Below are 25,487 nucleotides of genomic sequence, written 5' to 3' on the forward strand. Positions count from 1 at the left end.
GACATAATGCTTAAAATGTAGAAAAGTAAAGTACTATGTCTTCTTCATAATCTAATAACCCCTTTTAACAAGCGTGTGGATAAATCTGCAAGAGCATATATATATATATATATATATATATATATATATATATATATATTACTGAAATAATTTAACTGGGTCGAAAATGATCCATTTCATAAAACAAGTACAGTTTTATCTGTTGTGGATATAAAAAGCAGCTTTCAGGGTGTGAATTCCAGTTGGTGTGATATATGTACACAATAATGGCGTAAAGTGATGCAGTCAATCCTGTCCATGTTTCATTACTTTTCTGCGAGAGGTGTGACTTTAGCGAAAAGCATCCAGGTTAGTTATAAGCTCCCTTTGAGCTGATTGTAGGTAAAACAATGTGAGTTCCCAGCACGTTTTGACAGAAATTATAGTATAATTTGTGACTTTAGGTGAATATACTGTCACCTGAAATAGTCCTTCGTTGTGATTTAAAAAAATTCATAATTAGTTTACTTTGTTTGATGATTTTTTGTTGTTGATGAGAATGTATTTCATTGTATAATACCAGAGCATTTGATGTGACAAGTGGAAAATCCTTCTGCCTGTCAGAATAGTGCACATCTCAGAAAAAATTGCAGCTCCCTGAATTATTTATCATATTATAAGATGGCGATAGACGAAAGGGGCTAGTTTTGATTACTATGACTGTAACAGAAATACATACCAATGTGCTTCAGCTACGCCGTTGCAATGATCAAACTGCAATTTGCTCCAAAATTTATGCAACTCACTTGTCTCCTTTGCTGCGGGCGATCCCGATGAGTTTCTCGATGCCACCGGCGTCACGTAAAGCTTTTGCATTCTCCATATTCTTGGTGATGACTTCATGAAGTGCGCAGCAGATGGCAGTTACAGTATCGTCTGACATGGCCTTGCTGGGAGGGCCTGTTGTCCCGGTGGTCCCGCTGCCGGTGGCGTTGTTGTTGCTGCTGCTACTGCTGCCTGGTAACCGGTGGATCAAATCTCTCATAGCATATTTACCTGGTGGAAACAAAGAAAAAGAAATTGAGAAGTGTTTCAAAAAAAAAGTTTGAAAATATCGCTGCTCAGTGGAGGGTCTATTGATGAATTCCTTTTTGAATGACAGTGGAGATTGACAGTGGAACTGATCTCTGTGATTTTAAAACAAGACCACCACCATGCGCTTGTAGATGACAGGTATTACACTATTATCGTAATAACAAAAAAAAACTAAAGACTTGACAAATACTTGACAGCATTCAGCTAATTAAACTAAAATTGTTATTTTAGCATTTCTAAAGATGGGATTTTGTACAGTTTATGAAGGGCTTGAAAAACTCTGCAAAGCTTTGGTTTGAGAGGGCACCCTGCAAATCCTCTGACGCACACACTAATGCAGACATGCTGAGAATTCAATAATGGGAGCAACTCCTGGTATTTCAGTGAAAAGGCTGGCATATGAAGAAAAAAAACAACCCCCCAAAATAATAAAAAAATTGACATTCAAAGAATGGGCTGTCGGAGTGATCGAACCAACAGAAAGAGGGAGTAATTAAGAAATACAGGAGCCGCTGTCAGATAGGAAGCCCATGATTCAGCCAGTGAGAGGGTGGAGCAGATGAAGCTAATAATATTTGAGCAAACTGGTGTGAGTCGGTATTTCAAAGAAGCAACGGGGAAGGCTGAGGACGGAGCTGCCAAACATAGGAGTAATCAGAACTCACCCATACAGTAAAGTGGTGCAATCTATGCCTTTCAAAAAGGGTGTGATAAAAATTCATCCAATCCATTTACTTTTTAAGTGAGCTCACATGGGGTCGGTAGAAATATGGAGATCAAGGAAGCCTCTTCTGAGGGATACTGTACATCTCTCTGAAACCAACTGCGGAATATAATCTCTCCAGCGGGTCTTGGGTCGAGCCCGGGGCCTCGTCCCAGTTGGCCATGCCGGAAACACCCCCACTGGGAAGTGACCAGAGGCATCCTAATCGGATGTCTGAACCACCTCATCTGGCTCCTCGGTGTGGAGGAGCAGCGGCTCTATTTTGCCTCTCTTAGGCAAGCTCCTTCCTCAGTATGGGCCCGGGGTCGATTTAGCGTGTTCCTTCATGGATTTTAAATATGGGCCGTGTGTTCCAGAGAAGGTTATACTAGATTAATATACGAAATGCAACATGACTGGCGTCTGTAAATATTTATGTTGTTTGGGATTGTGTCTACATTTAACACAACAACATGCTACAAATGAGCAAATACGATATTTTCTCTGTTCAATTTGTTAGGTCTTGCACATTTCTTTCTGAATCTCTTTTGTCACAACAATTTTTTCAGCAGATCTCACTTTTGTGACAGATTATCTATCTCAATTATATTGTGCTTTTCTTTTTCATGTACCAAATTCTGATGTATTTGCTGTAATGGTTCAATATGTTCGATAACAGATGCATCCGATTTCATGGTTTCTCAAGGACACGCTATGTTACTGATACAGAAAGTGCAATCTATTTGTGTGAGCATGCAGATTAACACAGTTTAACACATGTCTCTTACTCTGCAGAAATATTTCTTTTTATTTTAGTCACAACTAAAATTTGAGCACCATACATGAGGGTAAGAACTTAAGACCAACCAGTGAACAGCAAGCTTCACCTTTTCAGCTCAGCTCCTTCTTTACCACAACACTTAAAAACTACACCGATATCTCTTCAGAATAAGACTCCTCCACCTGGGGGTAGGTTGTCTCTTGCTTCCTGGATTGACTATGTCATCTTTTGGTCCATAAATATTGTTTAAGTTTACATGCGATATCAACAGTTATGTATTTATGTAGGTCATTTGTTTTTCCTCTCTCAAACGTTACAAGCAATTATTACTGAGGCCACCAGTCATTGATATTTCCTGAGGTATTTCTGAGTCATCTTCTCAGCTGCTATGTGGGGATTTTCCTTTCACAGTAAGATAGGAAAAAGCCTGAGGAGCAGGGCCATGATGGAGCGATCAGAGCACATCCAGGTAGGTGATGAGAATAGAACACAGAAGAGGAATTACATAGATAAAAGGACAGCGGTAAATGTGCTGACCAAGGTGGCGCAAGGAGATGAATCAAACATGAGCAGTAGTCAAAGGGTAAGAAATGCCTTGACCATCAGAAAACCTGTCAATTACTTTTCATTTTGAATTGCTCCAGAGAGAAAACCCACGGGTCATGTTTTAGGAAGAACAATCAATGTGGACAAAGATGTGAATACTGAATAATTAACCACAGCTGAAATATGGTGAATATTTCACAAAGTCTACTCAGTTGAATTACCAGGACGAGCCTTTTGCTCCCGTGCACACAGGAAGGTGCACTTCAAATAACGGAGCATCTTTACCAGACTGAATCAGTACACTCAGTCTGAGTTGCTGAGAGTGACAAAACATTCAAACAGTGCAGGCGGGCTTCTCTGTGTACAAAACTGAAGAGCCTTTCAGAGTGAGTCATGTCAAACTCGACATTTTAGGAAAATGCAAGACTCCCACAGGCGCTGGATCTGATGGAAAGCGGGGGGTTGCTATTGTAAGTGCTTAAATCCACAGTTGTGTCATCTGGTAGCAGACCGTTGCATGTTCTCTGGCAGCGGAGAAAACAAGAGGCCAGTTTTCTATTAAAGGATTTTGGATTTCCCAGGGTTTTTCATATGTTGAGAAATGACTTTAAAAGTCATTTTTAGAGCGAACTATAAATCTCCAAAATGCCACTTTGCATCAGAGTGCCAATGTTCTGCAGCCCAAGGTGCTGCTCTGAATGTATTACCTCTCCGTGAGAAATAAAAGTGAGAATAAAGCATTCATGTGAAAGATTTAATTTTTGTTTTTGCACTGCTCTTCTTTCCTTATAAACCAATTTAGGGTCAACAATTACTTTTTGTTGGACAGTGGGAGGAATCCACATGTAACGGAGGCGAGCCTCCCAACTCCAGCACCACCATGCAGCCCTTCCACTCCTATATTATATGAAATTGTTCCATTAGTACATTGTAATGTATTGGCTATCCCAAACCCATTAAACAACAATCCCAGCTATGTACTTGACAATGACTGTCATCAACTATTAACCTAACAGTAACACTGACCTTAGGACCACATCTTAACTCCAAAAGGAACATGTGAAAGGTTTAAAGATCGAACTTTTGCTCCTCACACAGTGTATATACACACAATTTGTGTTATGAAGCTTTCAGTGCCATTGCATTGACTTTGAATACATTTCCCTAAATAAACACTGACCAATAGCTTAACTTTGAAAACTAGACTTTTGATTTTGTCCCTGCAAGGATGACAGGTCTGCAAATTTTTATTGTCATATAGGGAAAAATATTTAATCAATTATTTTATACATTTTAAATTGCTATGTGGTCCAACAAGGTCAATCAGATACAATATGTGTTGAGGCTCTGAGATCTTTAAAGGAACAAATGTCAACACTCCAACAGAAACACCCATGCTGCAAATATACACACATGTCATAAGTTAAAGATGTAAGTGTTATCAGAGGCTGGCAGACTGGGCAGAGGTTAAATACCTGCTCATTGTGATTTGCTTGTGGGGACAATGTTAAAAGGAAGACACATTTCTTGACTGACTGAGACTAAACTGACTGATGTACTTGCTGGTAACTGATTAATTTACTGACTACTTGCTTTATTTAATGATTTAACTAATTTCGGTGTGAGTGAGTGAATTATTTACTGATTGACTGCAAGACTTGGCTCATTTAGTGACTGACATATAATTCACTCCGTGAATGACTGACTTGCTGATAAAGTGAGCGACTAATTTATCAACCGACTGGCTGCAGGTGGTAATGAGAGGAGAGCACACGGCAGGAAAAAAAAAATACCTGGCTGGGTGTGTTTTCCTGAGTATTTTCTGCTGATACACAGATGTGACGATAAGGTGCTGCCAGCATCTCCTAAAAATATGCTTGCATAAATGAGTCCATTCGAACTCCCCTCAGTTTTTGAAACATCATCACATCATCACATTCACACCACGGGGTGCAAATGCAGAAAGGAGAGGACAGCATGGAAAGTGAGAGAGAGGATTTGAGAGGAGGGGAAACAGCATAGCAGGCAACCATGTTGGAAAAAGAAGAAAGTAATGATGAACTGGGATAATGACTGAGGAACAGAAAACGACAGAAAGGAAACGCCTACATCGACTTCAGCAGATGTTTCGATCAATGATCAGTGAAATGCCTTCATGCAGCAATCACATCAAGAAAACTTTGTCCTTTAGAATACTTTTTAATCTTTAATCTTTCCTTTTCAACTGCAGAAGAGGAAGATGCTCAGTGATTATCATTCAGTGAAGGCATTTATGATTGAAACCATCACACACACACGTGCACGCGCGCACGCACGCACACACACCGCAACAGAGATACAACTTATTACCTGTCTTTCCATTTCATCTGCCCTACTTCATTTTTTTTTAGCTGTTTTGATGATGTTTGCTTTGATATAACAAAAAATGTTGGGTTTTTTTCCTCTCTAGAGAGTTTGACTGTAGTTTTTCCATCTCAGAAAATGTGTCCTAGAACACATATTAATACTTCTTGCTGAAATAAATGGCCAAGTCCAGGCTGAGCTAAAGCAAAGCGTTGCTCAGACACCACTTTAGCCAAATAAAATTTGGCTGGGTTCCTGTGATACTCCGAGCTGGCAAGAAGCTTGTTGATGAATTATAGATTAATATAAATGAGAGGGTGTTGCTGCACTTTCCTCGTGTCAGTACTAAATTCAATACATTTTATAGCTTAATCCTTTGATGTGCTCATCGCCATGCCAAAGACACCACTTGTTAAAATGCTGTGGGTTAATTACTACTAAATATACAATCTATTTCTCAGAAGATATTTAGTTGACAAATAACTGACGAAAAAAATAGATGCAAACTAATCTGATCACTCACTTAACTGTGGCACAAGCCATTCAAAGCCATGCTAAGTGTCTAAGCGAGGAACCTTATGAAACAATTATTCCTGTAACCTCACAGTGTTCACCATCTCTCATGAAGGGAAGGAATAAAAGAGCGAGGAGCAAATGAAGATGGATATTTTATGAGTGGGTGGCAACTCATTCTACTCTTAAAGTCCCACTCTGACACAAGAGCACCTCTACATGCCAGAGTGCAATCTCCCCTCTCCTCTTACATCCACTTTCCCTGTCACTGAAATGTGAGCTACACCTGGAACATGTCCTTAAGGAGAGAAACAAGCCCTGAGCTGATCACTGCACAGTCTAATAAACCTGTATTACACAGCTCCTCCAATATAGCTATCTTCACCTGTGAGGCAGAGCCAGTAATGTATTCCTGTGCCGCATTCCCTCATGTGTCGCTAACTCCCGCTGAGCAGGGCGTGCTTCATCAGGGCCATAATGGCTGATTTGATTTAAAGAGATCCAATTACCCTCAACAATGGAGTGATTTGATTGTTTACTGACGGAGAAGGGAGAGTGTTATTGAAGGAAAATTGGAGGTAATTGTCTCGGGGACATGGGGGGGGGGGGGGGGGGGGGGGGGTGAAATGACTTGATTGGTTGTGGCATCCGGCGGTCTAAGAATAAAAGATGGTTAATATACAGTGATCAGTGACTGGGTTGGGGGTCCCTGAGGGAGAGCCACTATGTGGCTACGTTATGTTTCTACATCATTTCAGGAACATGTTCCAGGATAACGTAAAGCCTGTGACACTACGAGAGAAGAGCATTAGATATTGTGAGGATTTGCACTTTGGCTTTCTGGGGTCAAAAAAAGGTTTGTGTGATATTCCCATCCTGGGGAAGCCTGAGCACTTGTGGGTTAGGGGGCTCACAGCGACGACCCATCAGCAGTGGGATTTGAGCTGACAAGTTTGCGGTTAAAACCTCACTGCCCTAACCTCGAGGCCACCACTGCCCCTATTGTAATGCATATCTATCTATATCATAAATAATTAATACGTTCCATACACTGAAGCCAGGAAATCTTGCAGACGGCTGTTAATGATCATAGTTAAAGACTTAAAGATATGCAATGCAACCCACGTATGATTCATTGAAGACAGTAAACTATTTGCCAGGGCATGTGTTGGCAATATAGCGTGTAACCTCAGAATAATTTGGACAAGGGTGATTCAATCAGCAGTACATCACATCCCAGACAGGGGGCGCCCCATTCAAAGCTACAGTGTGTTGAAAATTAATTTACTGAAAACATCAAAGTGATGTGGCATACATGTTTGGATGTCGACTCCTGCAATCTCAAACTGATAATAAGGCAACACACCGAGACTACATAAATACACAAACCCTGAAGACATTTTCAAACATCACCTGTGTCAAACAGGGAGGAGGGGGGTGGATGTTATTAAAATCAAATACACTTATCGTCCAATAAGTAAATATACGACACACACACGCATACATATGGATGACCTCCAAGGACAGTCTGCAATGAGAGGTGTGGTCCTTTCTATGCCTGAATACATAAATAAGGCACACAGGAGAGTGCAGACATGAAACGCAGCAGGTTTAAAGAGGTCGGAGAAGGAGGTAAATTGGAAAGTGTCATGCCATTGCTCCCCAGTTATAAAATATTCTGGCTGCCTGTGTTTGGTGCTTTTCACACCAGTTATACCTCAACCTCTGTGTCTGTCTTTGATGTCTGTAGTTGACGGGTTTCGAGCATAAACTGTAGTAGAGGGAGAAAGAGGGTGAGAAACAGGAAAGCTGAGGTTTTATTTATTTATTTATTTATTTTATTACAAGCAGGGAACCTGTGGCTTCATTAAAGACATTCTACTCTCATGAAGAAGATGCCTCTGGAATACATTTACATGCACAGAACTCCTGCATGCACAGAGACAGTGAAGAGAGAATTCATTACTTGTGATGGCTGAGTGAGTTACGGCTTCCCACTGAATATCAGTTGAGCTCTTATGAGACACTCCCTTGAAAAATCATGTGCCCATAACTTTGAATTTGTTATTTTGAATCAAAGGGAAAAACCCAGTCTGTGCACCTCTAAAGATCACCTGAATATGAGCCAAATCCTGCAGGACCAGCTGTAGGACTAAATAAAATCCCACACAGGAGCACTTTATTCCACTCTCTCTACTTCCCTTTATTTGTGTATCTGTTTCTATTTCTCTGTCTGTCGTGCTCCCAAGCCAGGCACAGCGGAGCGGAGCATGAAGAATGCCATGGAGAACAAAGTGTGCTGATAAAAGACATGCCAGACCCTCACTCGCGAGAGATTCATCCCGAAGGCGACGGAGAAATTTCACAAAGCGCTGCCACAACGGGGACCGAGCAGTGTGTGTCAACTTTGTGCGAGTCAGTGGCCACAGCTACACTCTTTCAGTGATCTGGCCTTTCAAAGTTGTTTATGCTTTCCATTGTACAGTCTGTTGACAACAGTGGTGGCGAAATATGTAAAAATTGGCGTGGGTAAGGGAAAAGACAAAATGGACATTCTCTGGTGATTTATAAATATTTGCTTTGGCTGGGAATGCACAAAGTGGAGGGAAGCATGTAATGGAATTTTTTGCCCCCTGCTTAGTGCAATCTTGTGACGACAAGAGTCTGTGCGAGTGTTAGGCGGGATATAAAATGTTTGGATCAAAGGCTTGAAGCTGCCGTGTCTTCCACACCTTTGCATCTGCATATTACAGCAGCCGGCCTCTACTAGAAGCATGCGTGCACGCACACGCACACACACGCACACACACACACACACACACACACACACACACACACACACACACACACACACACACACACACACACACACACACACACACACACACACACACACACACACACACACACACACACACACACACACACACACACACGCACACAATGTGCAATTAGTGACATCCCCATGGTGCACTGCTTTGGTTTCCACAGTAACGCTCCCCAGCACTGATGTCATCAACGCGAGACACAAAGAGCGAGACTGCAACAGAAGGAAGGTGAGGCGTTATGAGCTCATGTCTGGAGCAAAGCTGGGAAAGAGATGAGGGAGGAGGAGTGGGAGAGGGATAAAGGAATGAGAGAAGACGAAGAGGTAAAAAAAAACGAAGGAGCCGATTAGGACGGGGAGAACAGGAGTGTAATATTCATTTTGAAGACGAGGAGGTGGGCACAACATTGTGAAGTGAAGATGAGTGGGGGGAAAGTGGGAGGAGAGGCTTAAGCCAATAATAGGTGTAGTGAGAAAAGACAAAGAAACACTATTACAGGCGGAGAAAGAAGAGAAAATATAAGAAATTAAGCAGACGTTTCTAGTGACAGTTACATTTTCCTTCCCTACTTTTAGGCACCAATGAAGCACTTTACATGTTACTTTTTCATGCTCCATTTTTCTCAGCAAATTTTTTCATGATTTTCAATAATAAAGATATTACTAATAATAAAACTTTCCTTGTTGCATAAAAAAAACAAACAAACAAAGCAAAAAAAACAAAAAAAAACAAACCAGTGCTGATTTTGCTACCGCAATCAAAGGAGTTAAATATCGGGTCCCTTCTGCAAACACTAAGCAATCAGAAACACGAATGCATTATCAGTATTCAAAAAGGTGTTTCTATTTAATGTGATTCAAAACAAAAAAGAGGAGCTTCTACATCCATCGCACAGGAGAACGCTCTGATTAAAGTAGCTTGTGCACAAAAACAATCAACCTCCGATTCCCACGAAAGTGGGCGTCAGGAGTCAATTTCAAGTGTGGAGCTTTGTTTGATGCTGGAGGTCAATTACTGTAGTATAGACACAGGCAGGTAGCCAGCAGCTGCTAAGTTGCTGACTGGTTGGATTTTCTTGATGTCTTTGTGCACTGTCTTTGGTTCAAACTTAAGTCATATCAATAGGCTTTTATATGATGGAATAATTTGTGTGAAAATCGTTGCTCCAAAATGGTCCATTTGAATCTCTACTTTACTTTAATTCCTCTATTAGAAATTCAATTATGAATTTGTGTGTGGTATAAAATGGAATTAACCCTAATGGAATATAAAAGGTAGATTTCACAGTCAGAGCCGATCAATTAATTATCATAATGAATAAAATCATTAATGCCATTAATAATCTGTGTTTCGTTAAACATGAGTCATGGCTTGGATTTGGTTTTAAGCACAGCTCCTCTGTGTAAAATGCTGCTGAAAAAAAAAAAAAACAACAACCCAAAAACAATGTCTCTTTGGCATTTAAATACTGTTCCCAATTCATGTGTGTCAAATTACCATCTGTAAGTAAACGGGGCAGAATTGCGCTGACAGACGGTGTAGCAGTGAATAGGACTCATTTATTGCTACACAGGCGTACAGTACATTATGCAAATCAAAAGAGAGGAAGGAGGTGAAATCAGGAGAGAGACAAAAAGGTTGACAGATGAGGAGAATGATTCTCAGCGGCATCAATATGCCACTAAATCACATTACAGAGGGATTGGAATATAAGCATACATATGCGGTTAGGTCTAAGCTGTCACTGCTCTCTCTTCATTTTCTCCTCTGTTTCATCTTCCATCCCTCTCTACTCCGTCTCCTCAGCATGACTTGGCCTCTCTCTCTTCTTCTTTCCACCCCTTCTCTCTCTCAAGTCCTGTGCCTCTCTTGCTCCTTTCTTCTGGCTTTATTGTCTCATCGCTATCCAATCATACCGTGCTTTCCAGAGGATTTGACACTGAGGTTATTGTGTGCAAAAGATGATTCTCATCTCCGCTCACTCTGCTGAGCTCTCATGCAAACCACTATTCCCCCAGGGTGATGCTGCCAAACTTACCGGCACTAACAGCTTATGACACACTATCGCAGGAGTTTTAAGAGATGAAGATTTTCAGAAAGAGGTGATTTTCTTCAGATTAGCCATGCAAAGTGATATTATAATTAGGTGGAACTCTGATCTCACAAAGACACACGGATCGCTCCGTAAAATCGCTTTGTCGCTTTGGGTTAAGCTGTTGTTTTACAGAAGTGCAAGGTGTAAAGAAAAAGGTGTTTGAATCAGAGGTCAGAGTCACTGTGGTGAATAAAGCTTGCAAACACGGGCCAAATGGGGCTTGTCTCTTAGGACTGCCTGGCCCCTGCCTCTTTTCTGTCGACACGTATCAACTCACACCTTGCCGGGAGCAAAGACTCGACCCTGACTGATCTCTCTCACTTTCCTCTCACTCTTTCTGCATTTCAGAGACTTTCTGCGTCATTGAGTGCCTTTGACACTGTCACTTTCTCCGGTATTTACCATTTTGCTGTCTCATCAAGTACCATTAGCTTCATTTGCATGATCATTCTTCTGTCAATCTGATAGAACTCGTACTGGGTGAGAGATAAGCTTTGGTGTGTTTCTTTTGAAAGGGCATTTAGCATTGACCCGCTATGCTTTGCCACTGTCATTTTTCTCAAAACTTTGTGCGTGAAGCATCACATGGTGACATCATTTAACTAACATACAAACAAAGCTACGACAGTGGGAAGCATCCGATGCGCCGTTTACATGGACTGTGATGTGATCACGGACAGGGTTACACCGCCTCCGCCAAGTGGGCCATTCTAATCAGACAGAATTGTTTACATGACTCAATTTTAATTGGATCATTTTTGGTCCGTGCAAACCGCAGCTCTTGTTATGCAAACCTGAAATGATTCCTTGAATGGAGCTATTTCAGTAAACAGAAGCAGTTCACCATGATTGCGTTGTGAGCAGGCAGTTGGACAATTTAAGAAATTATATCTGAATGCTTCAGATTTGATACTGAAAATCAAAACCTCTCTTGCAGATTCATGGAGTTTGGAGCAGAATATTTTCCTTCATCAGTCTGCAAGGCAAAACAGTCCGTCCACTGAAACACTAATGACATGACCTGCACAAAAAGCAAGGTTGTGGATTCGATGTCAAGTGTCACAATGGGAGTGGAGCCCCTTGCATGACAGCCATTACCATTGCTTCTGCGAGCGTACGCGTGACGAACACGGTAAAACACTTTGAGACTGCAGAAACAAATCTCTTTACGTGAAGTCCATTCACCGTTTACTTAATTCAGTGAGTGTTAATGCCAAAGTTGTGCGAGTTTATTTTATCAATTCCAACATGAGCGATAGCCGTGATAAATTGTGTGATAATAATTTCACCTCTGCAGTCATCAGTCAGTCATCCCTCAGTGATCATTAGACTCACTGTGAGTCTATCATGTCCACATTTTGTCTGGTTTGATTCCACTCACTGATACATAATTCTGCATAGCATCAGTGAATATCAACTGTGAAGCGACAGGATTACTGTGGCATGTTACTGTTGGAGCCGCTCGAGGCTTAAACTACTTAACATACAGTTTCTTCTTTTTTTCTTTTTAAAGGGAGGATATGAACTGTAATAAACCTGCACTGCAGCACAATAACCTCTTATGCTGTATTATGCCACTGCATTCATCTGGTGCTTTCTTTGTTGATTAGTATTTACTAGTCTTTATCTACTTACGTCATTGAATAGGTTATTTCTACTTTGCTATCTTAAATACTATTATATTGCTACATTTCTGCTTTTTGTGAAAATGCTAAGCAAACTTTTTTGTGTTTTTTACTACAATAACAATAAAGCCTCTTTATGTCCTTAAATAAAATTAACAGTCTTAAAATACTAATTTGAGTTAAAGCAGAGAAGAAAAACCATAGTCCTGATGCACAATCTGCTTTCATCAATATAATATTAAAGGTCTTCTCCAGTACAAGAACTTCATAAAACCTACTTTGTTAGGTTTCCACCACAGCGATATTTTTAGTTCAGTCAAAGTGCAGAAAAAAGGAGCAAATCAGGGCCGTGGATCAACTGAACATGAGGGGTAAGGCTAGACTGTAGATGTCTGAGTTTGTGAACGAGTGTGGATGACTGCAAACAGTCATTCTCAGTGAGACTGTTGTCAGACAGTGAGGGTTATTTCCATCAGTTTAGGTCACTGTCTGTCAATTTACTCCAGCAAAACCAAAAGTGCCTACACACTATTGAGTCCTACTATCTTACAATATAATGAGTTATTTGCTCTGACAGAGCTGAAATATGACATACCAAATCATTGGACATCTGTTTGAAAGTTACTGGGAAAACTGCAGAAGTTACCAAAGATGCTGGCTCAAAAACGAGTGAACAAGCGTCGTTTAATAGCGTTGATCCTCAAAGCAACTTTTTTTGAGGGTTCACATTTTTGTGCCTGGTAATGTATTTTAGGCAACTATTAAAAAAGTATGTCTAAGAACTAAATGACTTAAAAAAAATGTAAAGCCAAAAGTCTCCGATGTATAGATTTATGGGAATCTGTTAGGAGATCAAACGTAAAGAATTCAAAAGGTTTGCATTCAGATGCAGCCGAGTGAAGCTAAGAACTGTTGTGGTTTTGTTAACTCGGGATGAACTCGTCATATTTTCATGGGGAGCATGTCCTCACCCACGGTGCCTGCCATATATCACTGCCAGGTTTCTACAGTTAGCCCTAAGCGAACAAACCACACACTGACTCTTGAGAGAGATTCCCACATTTTTTGCCAGCATGTGGAGCATTGGGGGGGGGGGGGGGGGGTTTGCAATCGGCAGTCCCACCTCTGATACACCTGGTTTGCCTCATTGAATGAAACAGCTGGTTACACAGTAATCTGTAAGCTGAGGTGAAGTTTACATTCAATAAACATGTAATGACTGTCTACACTACAGAATTATTTCTGGCACTGCACCACTGAGCTTTGAATTATTCCTGACGTCTCTCATGGAACCTGTCTGGCAGCTACACAGGATCAAGTAATAATCTTCATCTTCAGCCTACATCTCAATTAGTCTCCTTCACATTGTCTCCCTGTCTTATTGTCTGTCTCTTACGTCTCAGGAGACAGAGACACAGGGAGAGTTAATTACGCACAGGGCTTAAAACAACTTATAATGCAACTGATTGAGTCAAGCGTGTGTTGTAAGAAATATGCCAAACAAATCGTGGTCTTTTCTTTCCCTCAAATGTGCAAGTAATTATTTCACTTAAAAGTAATTCACTCAGCCTGTCTTTTTCCTTTCTCTCTGTGAAGTGCAAAGTCATTACACTGTCTACCACTCTTTCTGTAAATCCCCCTATTATCTTCTGCGCAGGAAACTAATGGCTACAAAAGATTCAGAGTCAAAATGGAACAATTACCAATAATATTTTTCAAAGGAGAACATTTTTGTGATGTGATGATTTCCAAAAAGAAACATATATTTCTCTTACTGCAAATGGTAAATTAAATGACTGATTAATTCAGATCTGTATGTAAATTGCTCCTCACTGTTCTCCCAGTTTATGCAAGTAGTACTTACTGTTTTTTTTAATGGAGGAGCAAACATCTCAGTTGGACTTAATGTAAAGCTAGAAAAAAGCAGCATGTCTTTTGACTTTGTAATTTCTCTTTTGAACCGATAACACTGAGCAACACGTCGTATCAAACTACACGCAGGTACTGGAAAACACCTGTATGTTGGAAATGTTTTTCTTTTGATTTCAAATGAGTCCATGCTTCCCAAATGAACTGTATGGCGTCTATCATCACACTTATTACATCTTCTAAACCCTTTCTGTTGCATATCCGCTTTCTTTCCACGTACGAATCTTCCCTAAAGGCCAGAAACTGCAGACCACATTTATTTAGCACTCAGCATAACCAGCAACACCTGCTTCTACAGTGACTTTACGTCTGGCAGTTTTCCTAACTTCCACGGTGGATGGGATTGCACTGAATGTCTTAACCTTTGCAGTCATCTGGCATAATTGCCTGGATTAGAGGCCCACAGTCTGCTGTTGTTCGTCTTTGTGCATATGCCGGTGATTCTCAAAGTGTGGGGAGATACAGCAGGAGAAATTTTATACCTTTTCTAAGTAGTATTTTTCTCTCTCAATAATTGCTATAGAGTCTTGGTTAAACACAACAACACTTTCATTAACTATGGATCCAAATTGCCGTCATTCAAATCTGATGACATGAAAAAAATGATTTGATTTCTCATCCTCCAACACTCTGACAATTCCTGGCATACATTAACATTTTAGTTGCTAACTAAGGTCCTGTTTACACGTTCTGGGTTTTGGGTGCCCATAAACAGGACAACAGTGATCGAAGCTTCTGAAAACGGCTCCCAAGGGGGAATTTTTCAAAAACGCTACGACTCTGTCTTGCAAAATGCAACTTTTATTAAACACTGCTGCTGTGCATGCACACAATGGCCGTAGAAATAGTTCTTCTGCACATATGCGAGTAAATGGACAATAACAACAACAGCGGCCTCCAGAGTGTCATGACTCCCAGTCCATTCTCCTGGGACTTGGTAGTTTTATAGTTGACCAGAAATAGCAATCCAACATTGCCATCTGTCCATACAAATGTCCGTGGACTCACCATTGTTAATATTTATAAGATGTTCTATGCCAGCATGTGTTTGTGTGTGTGTGGTTTTATTACAAAAAACAAATAGCCCTCACTAGTGGCTCTACATTAGAACTACATCGTTTTCAGCGTTTCTGCCATTTCCGTGTATCATTTTCAAAACGCTGATATGTAAACACAAAACTTTTTACAAAAAAGAATGTTTACTGTTTAAAACTCATGAGCTGGTGGTTTTTGACATTTGAGACATGACTTGTGTTTCAGTGTGGTTATCAATCTTACGGCACAGATGAGATCTGAACGCAAGTTATGACCCAATTTCCTTTGACTTGTTGATTATTTCAAAAAGCAAAATTAGACGTTGAGAGCAGGGAAGGACAAAAGCATACAATTCTAAGAGAAGAAAACAAATTTAGCTGTCAGGATTTTACACCACTTATTTGATTTGCTGGTACAATTTCAGTCATATTGAAGAAAATAAGAAACAACAAAAAGGCCATCGCAGCAGGAGGCATTTTAAGCTTTGCTAGTGGCATCTCTCATTGTTCTTACAACACTTTGCAAAACCCAGAGCGGCTCGAGAAGCCCCTTCCTGAAACTGAAGGGAGCAGAGTTGCTATGGAAACCACTGAGCCTCCCCCAGGACCCCAAGATTATTAGAGATACTAGAAATTCAGTGATGATGTCACACATACAGTCATGTGGACATGTGTGGCATCTTTTTAAGGCGAAATGTCCACAGCAAGAGGCAAATAAAGAGGGGGGAAAAAAAACCTCTCACAAAAAAACTTCTCAAGGAGAGAAAGAAACACACACAACCCCTCAGATACATGCAAACACAATATGTCTTCATGTGCCAGGTTAACCAGTGATCACAGGTTTCTATGTGCTGCTGCGATCTCGCTGACTGAGACACACTCATTACTGCAGTGTACTTTTCAAAGCCCAATACAAGCGTTTGATCTGCCAGTCTCTTTTGCTACAGCGTCTCTCTGCCACTCTCCTGCTTTTGTCTTTGCTTTCTTTCTCAACTGCACATTAGCAATAGAGTAATTGCTTTTAAAATCAAAGTCTGCACCACAATTTCCGAACATACTAGTTAAATAGATAACCCTGTAGAATGGCTAAATTCAAAGACATTTTATATTGTCTTCAATCGGGCTCCTTTCAAATCTAAGTTAAATTCCTTCACTCGGTGTGTGGATCCGAGACTGTTTTAATCACTTGAAGGACAACAAAGTTCTGTGTTCAGCTAACGCAGCTCAAAGAGCTTAAAACAGGTAAACAAGAGAGGATTACGGGTTATAATTATAAGCTGTGATCGATTCCAGCCATCACAACTGCAAGTCAGATAAAGTGGTAAAGAAGATGGATGCAAAGTAGGATGTAGGGTGGCTATGATAAAGAACGTATTTCGATAGAATGAATCCATGAGAGTTCTCAGCTTTTACTGCAAAGTGCAAACAGGTGTCCATTGTTCATGTGAATGGAAGGAGATTAAAATGCCAGTAATTCAGCCAAAACCAAATCATAATTACCTATTTTTTGATCGAATATCAATTCAATTTCTTAAGTTCCATTCTATTTAGGGTTACAGGGAGCTGTGGACTATCCCAGTTGACGGTAGCCTGAAGACAGAGGAAGCCAGAGTGCCTGGAGAAGAACCATGGCCGGACAGGCAGAACATGCAATCTCTATACAAAAAGGCCACAGTCCTGGATCGCAGCGATCTGACCACAACCGGAGCAGTCTTTCTCAGAACATTGGCTCATAGTAAAGTCTTGATCAATACTCACCAATTAGCTCCTTGTTCCTGATGTCCAGGGCCATATTTCTGAGTGCAGTGGCAACGGCACACACCACTTTGTCGTTGTCTATCCTCAGTAACTCCACCAGGATGGGAAGGCCTTTCTCCTTACGGACTGCAGCCCGAATATACACTGACCACTGTTGGAAGGAAGAAATCTTACAAGGATCACAAAAACCTATCACATGATACCACATTTGCAGCTTAACTCAACAGTCGCAATGTGCCATTTGTGATCACGGTTGTCTTCACAGTAACAGAAAAATATGAGCTTTGGGTAAGAATTTGCGTATGAGCCACCTAGACTTGAACTTTAATGAAAGCACTGTGGTCAGATCGGCTGATTATTTACACTCAACTACTTTTTCTGTGAGTGAAGTGGTTGTGGTTGGGAAAAAACATAAAAGAGGCATACAGAGCCCAATACCCGAGGTTGAATGGGATGTGTGATATTTGGAGGCAATCTCAGAGCGTCTGATGCATTACACTGACTCACAAATGATATACTGTGAGAAGAGGAATTACATGAAGGAAAGGGAAGAGTTCTGAGCTTGGAGACCACTCTGCTCTCCCTCAATAACTATCAAGGTGTGCTGAAATGGAGCACTCGACCCTGGACAGCTCAAACAGAGCCACCTTATGGGTGAATTGCAGAAGACTGGGGAGGAGCCGAACAGCACCTAACAATAGATTATCAATAGGCAAGGAGTGACCCTTCAAGTTATTACCATACTAATAATTCATCTCCTCAGGCTGAGCTTGGGATTGAAACGGAGAGTGGCCCTTACTAGAGATTCAAATGAGTTCATTATGTTTCATGTCAATCTGTTCATCTCTTATGCCAGTTTGTCTCTCTTAAAGACGGCAGCTGGAAAAATGGCGTGATACATCCTGGACAGATAACACAATTCAGAGATGTCACTTTATCTAATATGTACGCCTTTTGTTTGTGGGAAGAATCCAAAGAAAATCCACATATGACCAAAGAGAATGTGCAAATGCCACCGAGTCCAGAACCCAACCTGGGGTGATTTAACTGTAAGGTGAGTGCTAACCACAGCATCTTCAGTTCATATACTAATTAAAAATTATATTAAACGGGTCTGTTTTAGTCAAGACCTAGATGAGCTGATTGTGGAGAGAGCCAGTAATCCAACGCTGCTTCTTCAGAAAATGTTAGCAGAGCTTCCCAACTGGGAAATAAAGATAGCAAATTATGCATGCATGTAGGACCTAAAGAAAATGTGATTTTCTAAGCATTAACTGATGCGATCATCCCCACCTTCATTTATTTTAGACCTTTCTCCTCCATCTCTCTCTAACAATCTGACTTTCTGTACTGTGGAAATGAAAGCTCAACTAATAAACACCTACAGTTCTGCTGAGACACTGTGCTCACTCTGTTTATCAGTCAATCTTCATTTATATTTATTTTCTTTATTTTGTTAACTGCACAGGTCACAAATCTGATCTAGTGTGGATTTTTAATCGTAGAAACAACTTTTTTTTTTGTGTTTACGAGCAACCATGTCTGCTGCAACTTTATTATTTTTGAGGTCATTCCAAGGTCATACCCTCATACTTTCTTTGTTTTACCCTCATATAAACCTCCCTCAAGGCCATACCTCGCCAGTACTCTCCAATACACCCACATGACTCATATATATTTAGCACCTGACTACTTCCATCACTCAGCTGTTGTTGCTGAACTCCAGCTCTCCACGGCGTGCTGCGATTAGGAACCTTTGCATTACGACAGCAATTGCATTGTTATTGAGAAGTATTATGTTTTATAGAACACATAAAAACACAAGATTGAGCTCAAAATATTTTATATGAAGGCAGCGTGATCCTGGAGAGAGCAAACGGTGCAACAATTTTTCAGCTGATTGTATATTGAGGGACAGTGAGGTGTTTATCATATGCTTTGTGGTACTTTTTATTTATATATTATCTTTTCAATTAAAAAGACACCCACAATGCAGTAGTGTCTTTGATATTTAACCCCTCTGTAAATCTTTAGTAGATTATTGTCTGCTATGAAAATACATTCCTCAGCAAGGACCATTCAAATCCTAATTTTAAAAGGGTGAAATTAACCTCCCTTGTCTGTAATCTATTTATAGCATATAACCTTTTCATAAACAGTGGACAAACCAGCCTCTGGACTAAATCCATTTTTGGGATTGGATAGCAGGGATACAGGGATTTAACTGTCTGGGTGCAGAAAAACATAATCACACAATTGCTTCACATACTGAAGTAAACATACCCTCGTACGTCATTTGTCCAAACACATAAGGCATTATCTGTTTTCTATCAGGACAAAAGATTCGTGTACACTGTGTTTCCGCATTCAGTTACCAGCTAAGGACAAGCTTTGCACATTTCCATCTGCAGTTTTAGTCATCCGGACTGAAATGTGCGTGAGGCAGAGATACAAAGTTTCCAGTCAAGGAAGGAAAAAGGTGTTTTTGCAGCATCTTAAACAAAGTGATTACCTTCCAGCTGCCTGCAGCCAGGTTCTGCAGAGCCCCAGCTGCACCCTCCAGGGTGTCAGGATTTGAGCATTCAGACAGCAGGGTGAGGTAGGGCTTGACGATGGTTGGGTGCCACAACATCTGAACCCCTTTAGGGGGCTCTGCCGTGTCTGGAAAAGGACCCACGCCATCCCACTGAGAAAGAGGAGACAGATTGTGGAAATGTTATTCACAAAGCCAAAAAACAGTGACAACTGTTTTTGTTGCAAAGACGATTTTTTTTTCTTTCTCATATCGACAAAACTTTAGGAAACTTCACAACAACTCAAAAAAAATGGTCTCAATAGTCTCGTGGTTGAAAGTAATGGGTGTGATTTTCATCATAACCAAATTCTGCTGTACGATTATTCCCTACACTTGTACATTACTTTAAATATTGAGTAACACCACTGCAGGTCAGCTAAAAAGTGAATTTTTAGGTGGATGATGCAACAGTGTTCATTCTGTTTCCATGTGCTTTCTGAGCTCTTTCTCAGATTTGCTTTGATTTCAGGATGATGCTCCATGTCCAGGACATTCATAGGTAAAGTATTACCATTCTTGAGAAACCCATGACTGCATAAACCTGCAGAGTTAAAAAAAAAAAAAAAAAAAGTAAGAATCAGAAGTTCAGCAGGCTGTATATTCTTGTGTCAGAGTACCTGCTTTGTGTCAGAATGACTGACTGTTAGGTCTCAAAACAAACTACATCTCCACCTGGCACACCCTGACCTATTAAAAAAAGTCACAGATGCACTCACGTAATCATTCCCTGTCAGCCTGCTATGCAGAAGAGAAGAATGATGGAGGGGAGTAGTGACAAAGGGCAAAAGATAGAGAGGAAAGAGATGGATTTAAAGAGAGCGAGAGAGAGGCTATGTGAGAATGTTTCCCTCCTACTTCACTTTAAGAATTATACTTAAAGCTGCATGCTTCTCTTTCATTTCCCTCCTTCCTATTCCACTACAATGGTGACTCTTGATGTTTGAACCTCTTTGTAGAGTGACATGCCCACACCTCTTTCACATCGGCATAAACCCACAACCACCTCTCCTTTTCTCTGCCCTTCTTATTTATATTTCTTTCCCTTCTATTCTTTCCTGCTTGTCATTTATATCGAGCCCTGCTTTTCTCTCCTGTTGATTCATTTTCTCTACACATCTCTTGATTCCTCTCTCTCTTTCTTGCTTGCTTGGTTCTCCCTTTCCATGTTTTCCTATTCTATTTCAATCGCCCTCTCTCCCGTTCACAGTTTTTCCTCTCCCCATCGACCTCCTCGGTTTCGCTCTGCTGCCTCTTCTCCTCCCCTTGTCTCAAGGTAAACTAGGCTAGTGTTTGTCTTCAGAGAGGTGCTGGGAGTGTGTGCATGTGTGTGTATGGGTGTGTGTGTGTTCGTATGTGTGTATGTTTTTATCTTTACATAGATTCTCTGATCATGAAAATCAAAGGCGTTTCATAGTTTGAAGTATGCCCAGGCGCTACAACAAGAAGCATCAACTCATTCACGACACCGACTGTTGCCTGGAGACTTTCTACATGCTAAATATAAACGTATAACATTAATTTGCTTATGTGAAATCCTCTAAAGTACACTGCGAAGTATATCAACCCTTTTCAAATGCTTTTGTACTGAAGACTATTTCACAGGCAACCGTCAGATAGATTTCTTTACCCATCCATCCATCCATCCATCCATCCATCCATCCATCCATCCATCCATCCATCCATCCTCACGCTTGCCATAATATGAATCTCTCCGGTTGGAATCTGGGTTCGGCTTAGAGGCCTTTCTCTGTGGAGTCTGCATGCTTGCCAGGGGAATAAATATCTACTGCAAATCAGAATGAAGAAACTAATCAAACACCTTTTCTTTCATTAAATCTGTAGTAGTCAGTTCTCTCGCCTCACAATGGGAATGAGAACGATATTCTCTGGTTTTCTCTCAGTGTTCAGAAATCTGCATTTGAAGCTAATTGCTGATTCTAAATTCCCTCTGAATGATTGAAAGTGAGTGATAGGTGGATGAAATTGGTATAACCTATGTCTTCATGTTTAAAACTCTTCAGACACTAATACTACTGAAGCAGTATTAGTTTAAGCTCTGCACAATCTGCCTCAAAGAACCTGTTAAGTTGCTACTGCCACCCAGCTTTTTAAGTCAATGATGTACATTCACACTTGAGTTTTAAGGTCAGATAGCCAGATATCATGCTCTGTAATCTTCGGTGAAGTTCTCAGGTGTGGTAGGAGATTACAGCTTTAACAGCCACTGTAGCGGTACAGCTCGCTTCAAGAGTTTTCAAGAGACCGCTGAACAAATAACAAAGGCCAAATCCTATAGAATATCCCCGATAGCAGGTCTGCACTTGAGTGTGTGCTTCAGCAATCCATTAGGGATGTTTAGGTCCAGTTCAGGCTCCCATATTGCCCTCTGCCCTTGCTATCGTAAAATCTAATAAATTATTAAGGAGACCACACTGCAGCTTAACTGCCTGCTTCCACCTGTCTGTCTCTCTTTGAGGGCCAGTGTCTTGGCTCTTACCGCTCACATTTAGTCTCTCTGTGCCAGTCTGTCTCTCACCGACTATCAGACCCAGGGTCAACATTCAGAAAAAAGTGATGAGTCACACATTATTTCAGACTTTATAACAACAGAATGTTTCTTTTATTTATTATTCTGATGGGAAATTGACTTTCAAGCTTTCTATACTATTATGACTGTTAAATTTGTAATTTATTTGTGTTGCCGAACAGATCGGAAGAAAATATTATGGTGGCATATCCTAGGAACTTTTATGAGACAAGTCTGGTCAGCCACCTATGCAGAAGATATGATATTATATATGATATTATCAAATAATATTGTTTTCATCCCTTCATCACTACAACACATTTACAACAGCGATGCATGACATTTCAATGAAAAAAAAGTAAAAAGGTAATGTGATTACAGCAACAAAAAAGCATAGCTTTGGCCAAGGTTGAATATTACCATTTATTTACCACACACCTCTGTTGAAAGAAAGGCAACCTCAACAACAGATGCCTCACTTCATCCTAACATTTATCTTTATTTACATTTTCCATCTACATACATCAACCTACGTACTTTTGCAGCAAACCGATCTTAACCAAGTTGAATGGTGTGTTAAATATGACTGAGCATCATATTACAACGTGGAGAAAAAAGTGGACCCATTAAGAGTGTGCATGAGCTTTCTCAGTAAACTGAGAATATGTGTAACTTGGACTTTCACTGGCAGGGCTAAAAATAAAACAAAATAATACCTTTATTTTAGATAGTGGTGTTATTAAACCAGATGGATCAATTCTTGGTGAGCAGTTTGTAACATCTTGACAGATTTATACAGTATTTTATAGCCACAGGTTCTTTATTGATTGTGCATAGTTTTGCAATAAGGGCTGGTATGCTTTATAAGTTCAATGAAGTTTGTATTGAACTGCTGATGGGTCACCAAGATGGGTCCCTGAGCAATGCTCTGAAACTGCGACTGCATCTGAATGGGCCAGTAAACATGAGACTTGTGCCATATCAAGCACGCAGATCACATATTTTGCCGTGACCTTGGAATGAGCAGCAGAAATGTACGATTCTCATGCATTTTACATTGTATGCTGTAGTAACACAGTTTAGTCACTAAAAAAAGATCAGTGCAGCTCGCCTCCGTCCCTAAGGACTTGAATTGATGCTGGATTGGTGCAAAAGGCAATACTCAACATCACCATCATCAAATCATCGACTCAGTGAGTACACTTTCAAAAAGCAGTGCTTATCTCACTTGTAACATTACCATGGCCTTGTCAAATCTGTTTTTAGAGGTAATGCTGTCTTCAAGTCTCATTCACACCATCCCTCATCACCCTAGTCCTTACCTGGTCTGCTCCCTTCTTTTTCTTCTTCTTCTTGCCCCAGCAGCCAGAGCTCTCTCCATCACGGCCATTAGCGTCACAAAGCAACCCATCCAGCTCCTCCAACCCCCCCTGCTGTCCGTGGGACGTCTCGGCAGCCAGCCGGTAGGACAGGTTTCTCAGGATGCAGACACAGTTCTCTACAGTCTGCACATGAGAGAGATGATAAATGAAATGAGGCATGAGGATGATGGGGTTAGTAAAATAGAATTACAATTACAAAAATATATAAAAAAAAATAAAACTTGTAAAAAAATTATTAGTCAAGTTCAGATGGCACATTTGCATTTGATGCTATTCAAGGAAACATTGTGCTTGCAAGCTCACAGTCAAAGCATGCCAATAAAAAGAAAAACGCCCACTCTCACACTTTCACTTCTGTCTGCACCCGTGAACCAGACAGATGGAGAGCGACAGAGAGAGAGAGAGAGAGTGAGAGAAAAGAGAGAGAGAGAGAGAGAGAGAGAGAGAAAGGAAATAACAATGATAATCTTACAGGTAATATGCCACTGAATTTGTTAGCTCCGACTTTGAAATGAGATTAGAAGAAACTCAGGTAAATGAGGAAAAATGACAAACCCAATATATTGCATCACACCCCATTAAACACAGAATTTCAAGTTGAACCCAGCAGGCAGAGAATATGTGAGTATGTGTGTGACTGCACGAGCGCTAACTAATGCCTTACAGTGTGTGGTGTCTATTCCTAAGCGTGCACCTTGACTGATTGTGTGTAGTGTGAGAACGGGGGAGATATCGAGTCAACGGAGTGGAAATTAACAAAGACAAATCATCAATCTTCTCTCAGTCTGACCATTGCTTTACACAAAAAACAACTAAGGAGTGTAATTGAACAGCCTCAAGAGACGCAACAAACAAAACAACGTCTCACTCCAGTGAGCTGCACTCATGTCTGAAATTCTATTCACATGCTATTATGAAGAGATGTCGGAGAAGTTACGTTTTATTTACAATTTGCCATGACATTTCATATTTCGATCTGTTATTTCATGCTTATAGTAGATTTTCTTTCTGTGGCTATAAGTTCAGGGAGTATAAAGGCGGCTTGATATTGGATTTAAATGATTTTGTGGTACTTCTGTTTGCCACTGGAAGGTCAGCGGCGTTGGTCAGTCAAAGTGTTTCTGAAGAAAACACTTAAACACTCAAGAATATGAACTAGGCAGTGTGTTTGATCGATTATTTCTTGGTTGTAACAATGTTTCTTGGCAAAAAATATTTTCTTTTTAAAGTTACAACATTTGTGAGGAACGTGCATTTGTTGGATGAGCATCAGAGCGATTTGGGATGCGTCCAAGATTTTCCAAATGTTTTTTATCAAGGCCAAACATATTTTCTGTGCAATTGAACCTTATTTTGACCTTCAGGACCTCAAGGTGCTAAAAATCAGGTGTCTGATTGCCACTTCTCAAGGCAGAGAGATATCAAGATGAGATTCTCAAACCAGCGGCAATCCCACATCTCCACAGTCTGAGACCAAACTCTATACTTCCAAGATTACAACACTCGTGTTCACAGAGCGGGGCTTATCAGAAAATACCACCAGAATTTTGGGAGCGGAGAGGATGGTGTGCCCCCCCCCTCTTCTGAATTCAACCTGTCATAGCAGCAGCTTGGGCGCGCTCTTCATGCCAGAGTGAGCAGCACAACCACATTGTCTGACTCTGGACACATACCGTTTAAAGAATAGGATGCCATCCCACAACAGTGTGTGAGCAGACTGGTGACCTCGATGAGGAGGCGGTGCCAGGTACGTGTAGCTGTGTATGGTTCTTCT

The 25,487-nt window shown here is 40.7% G+C and overlaps 1 protein-coding gene across 1 annotated transcript in view; it reads right to left on the bottom strand.

The window, feature by feature from the left end:
• ctnnd2a (catenin (cadherin-associated protein), delta 2a) overlaps window positions 1-25,487 on the bottom strand; it is a 144,067-nt gene that overhangs the window by 25,043 nt on the left and 93,537 nt on the right. The window contains exons 12-15 of the mRNA XM_080489850.1: window positions 23,654-23,836; window positions 19,742-19,915; window positions 17,230-17,380; window positions 786-1,035 (exon numbers count right to left, since the gene is read on the bottom strand). Coding sequence (XP_080345976.1) covers window positions 786-1,035; window positions 17,230-17,380; window positions 19,742-19,915; window positions 23,654-23,836 — 758 coding nt within the window. The remainder of the gene's footprint in view (window positions 1-785; window positions 1,036-17,229; window positions 17,381-19,741; window positions 19,916-23,653; window positions 23,837-25,487) is intronic.

The sequence above is a fragment of the Lipophrys pholis genome, assembly GCF_963383615.2.
Source record: "Lipophrys pholis genome assembly, chromosome: 20".
Classification (NCBI taxonomy): Eukaryota; Metazoa; Chordata; class Actinopteri; order Blenniiformes; family Blenniidae; genus Lipophrys; species Lipophrys pholis.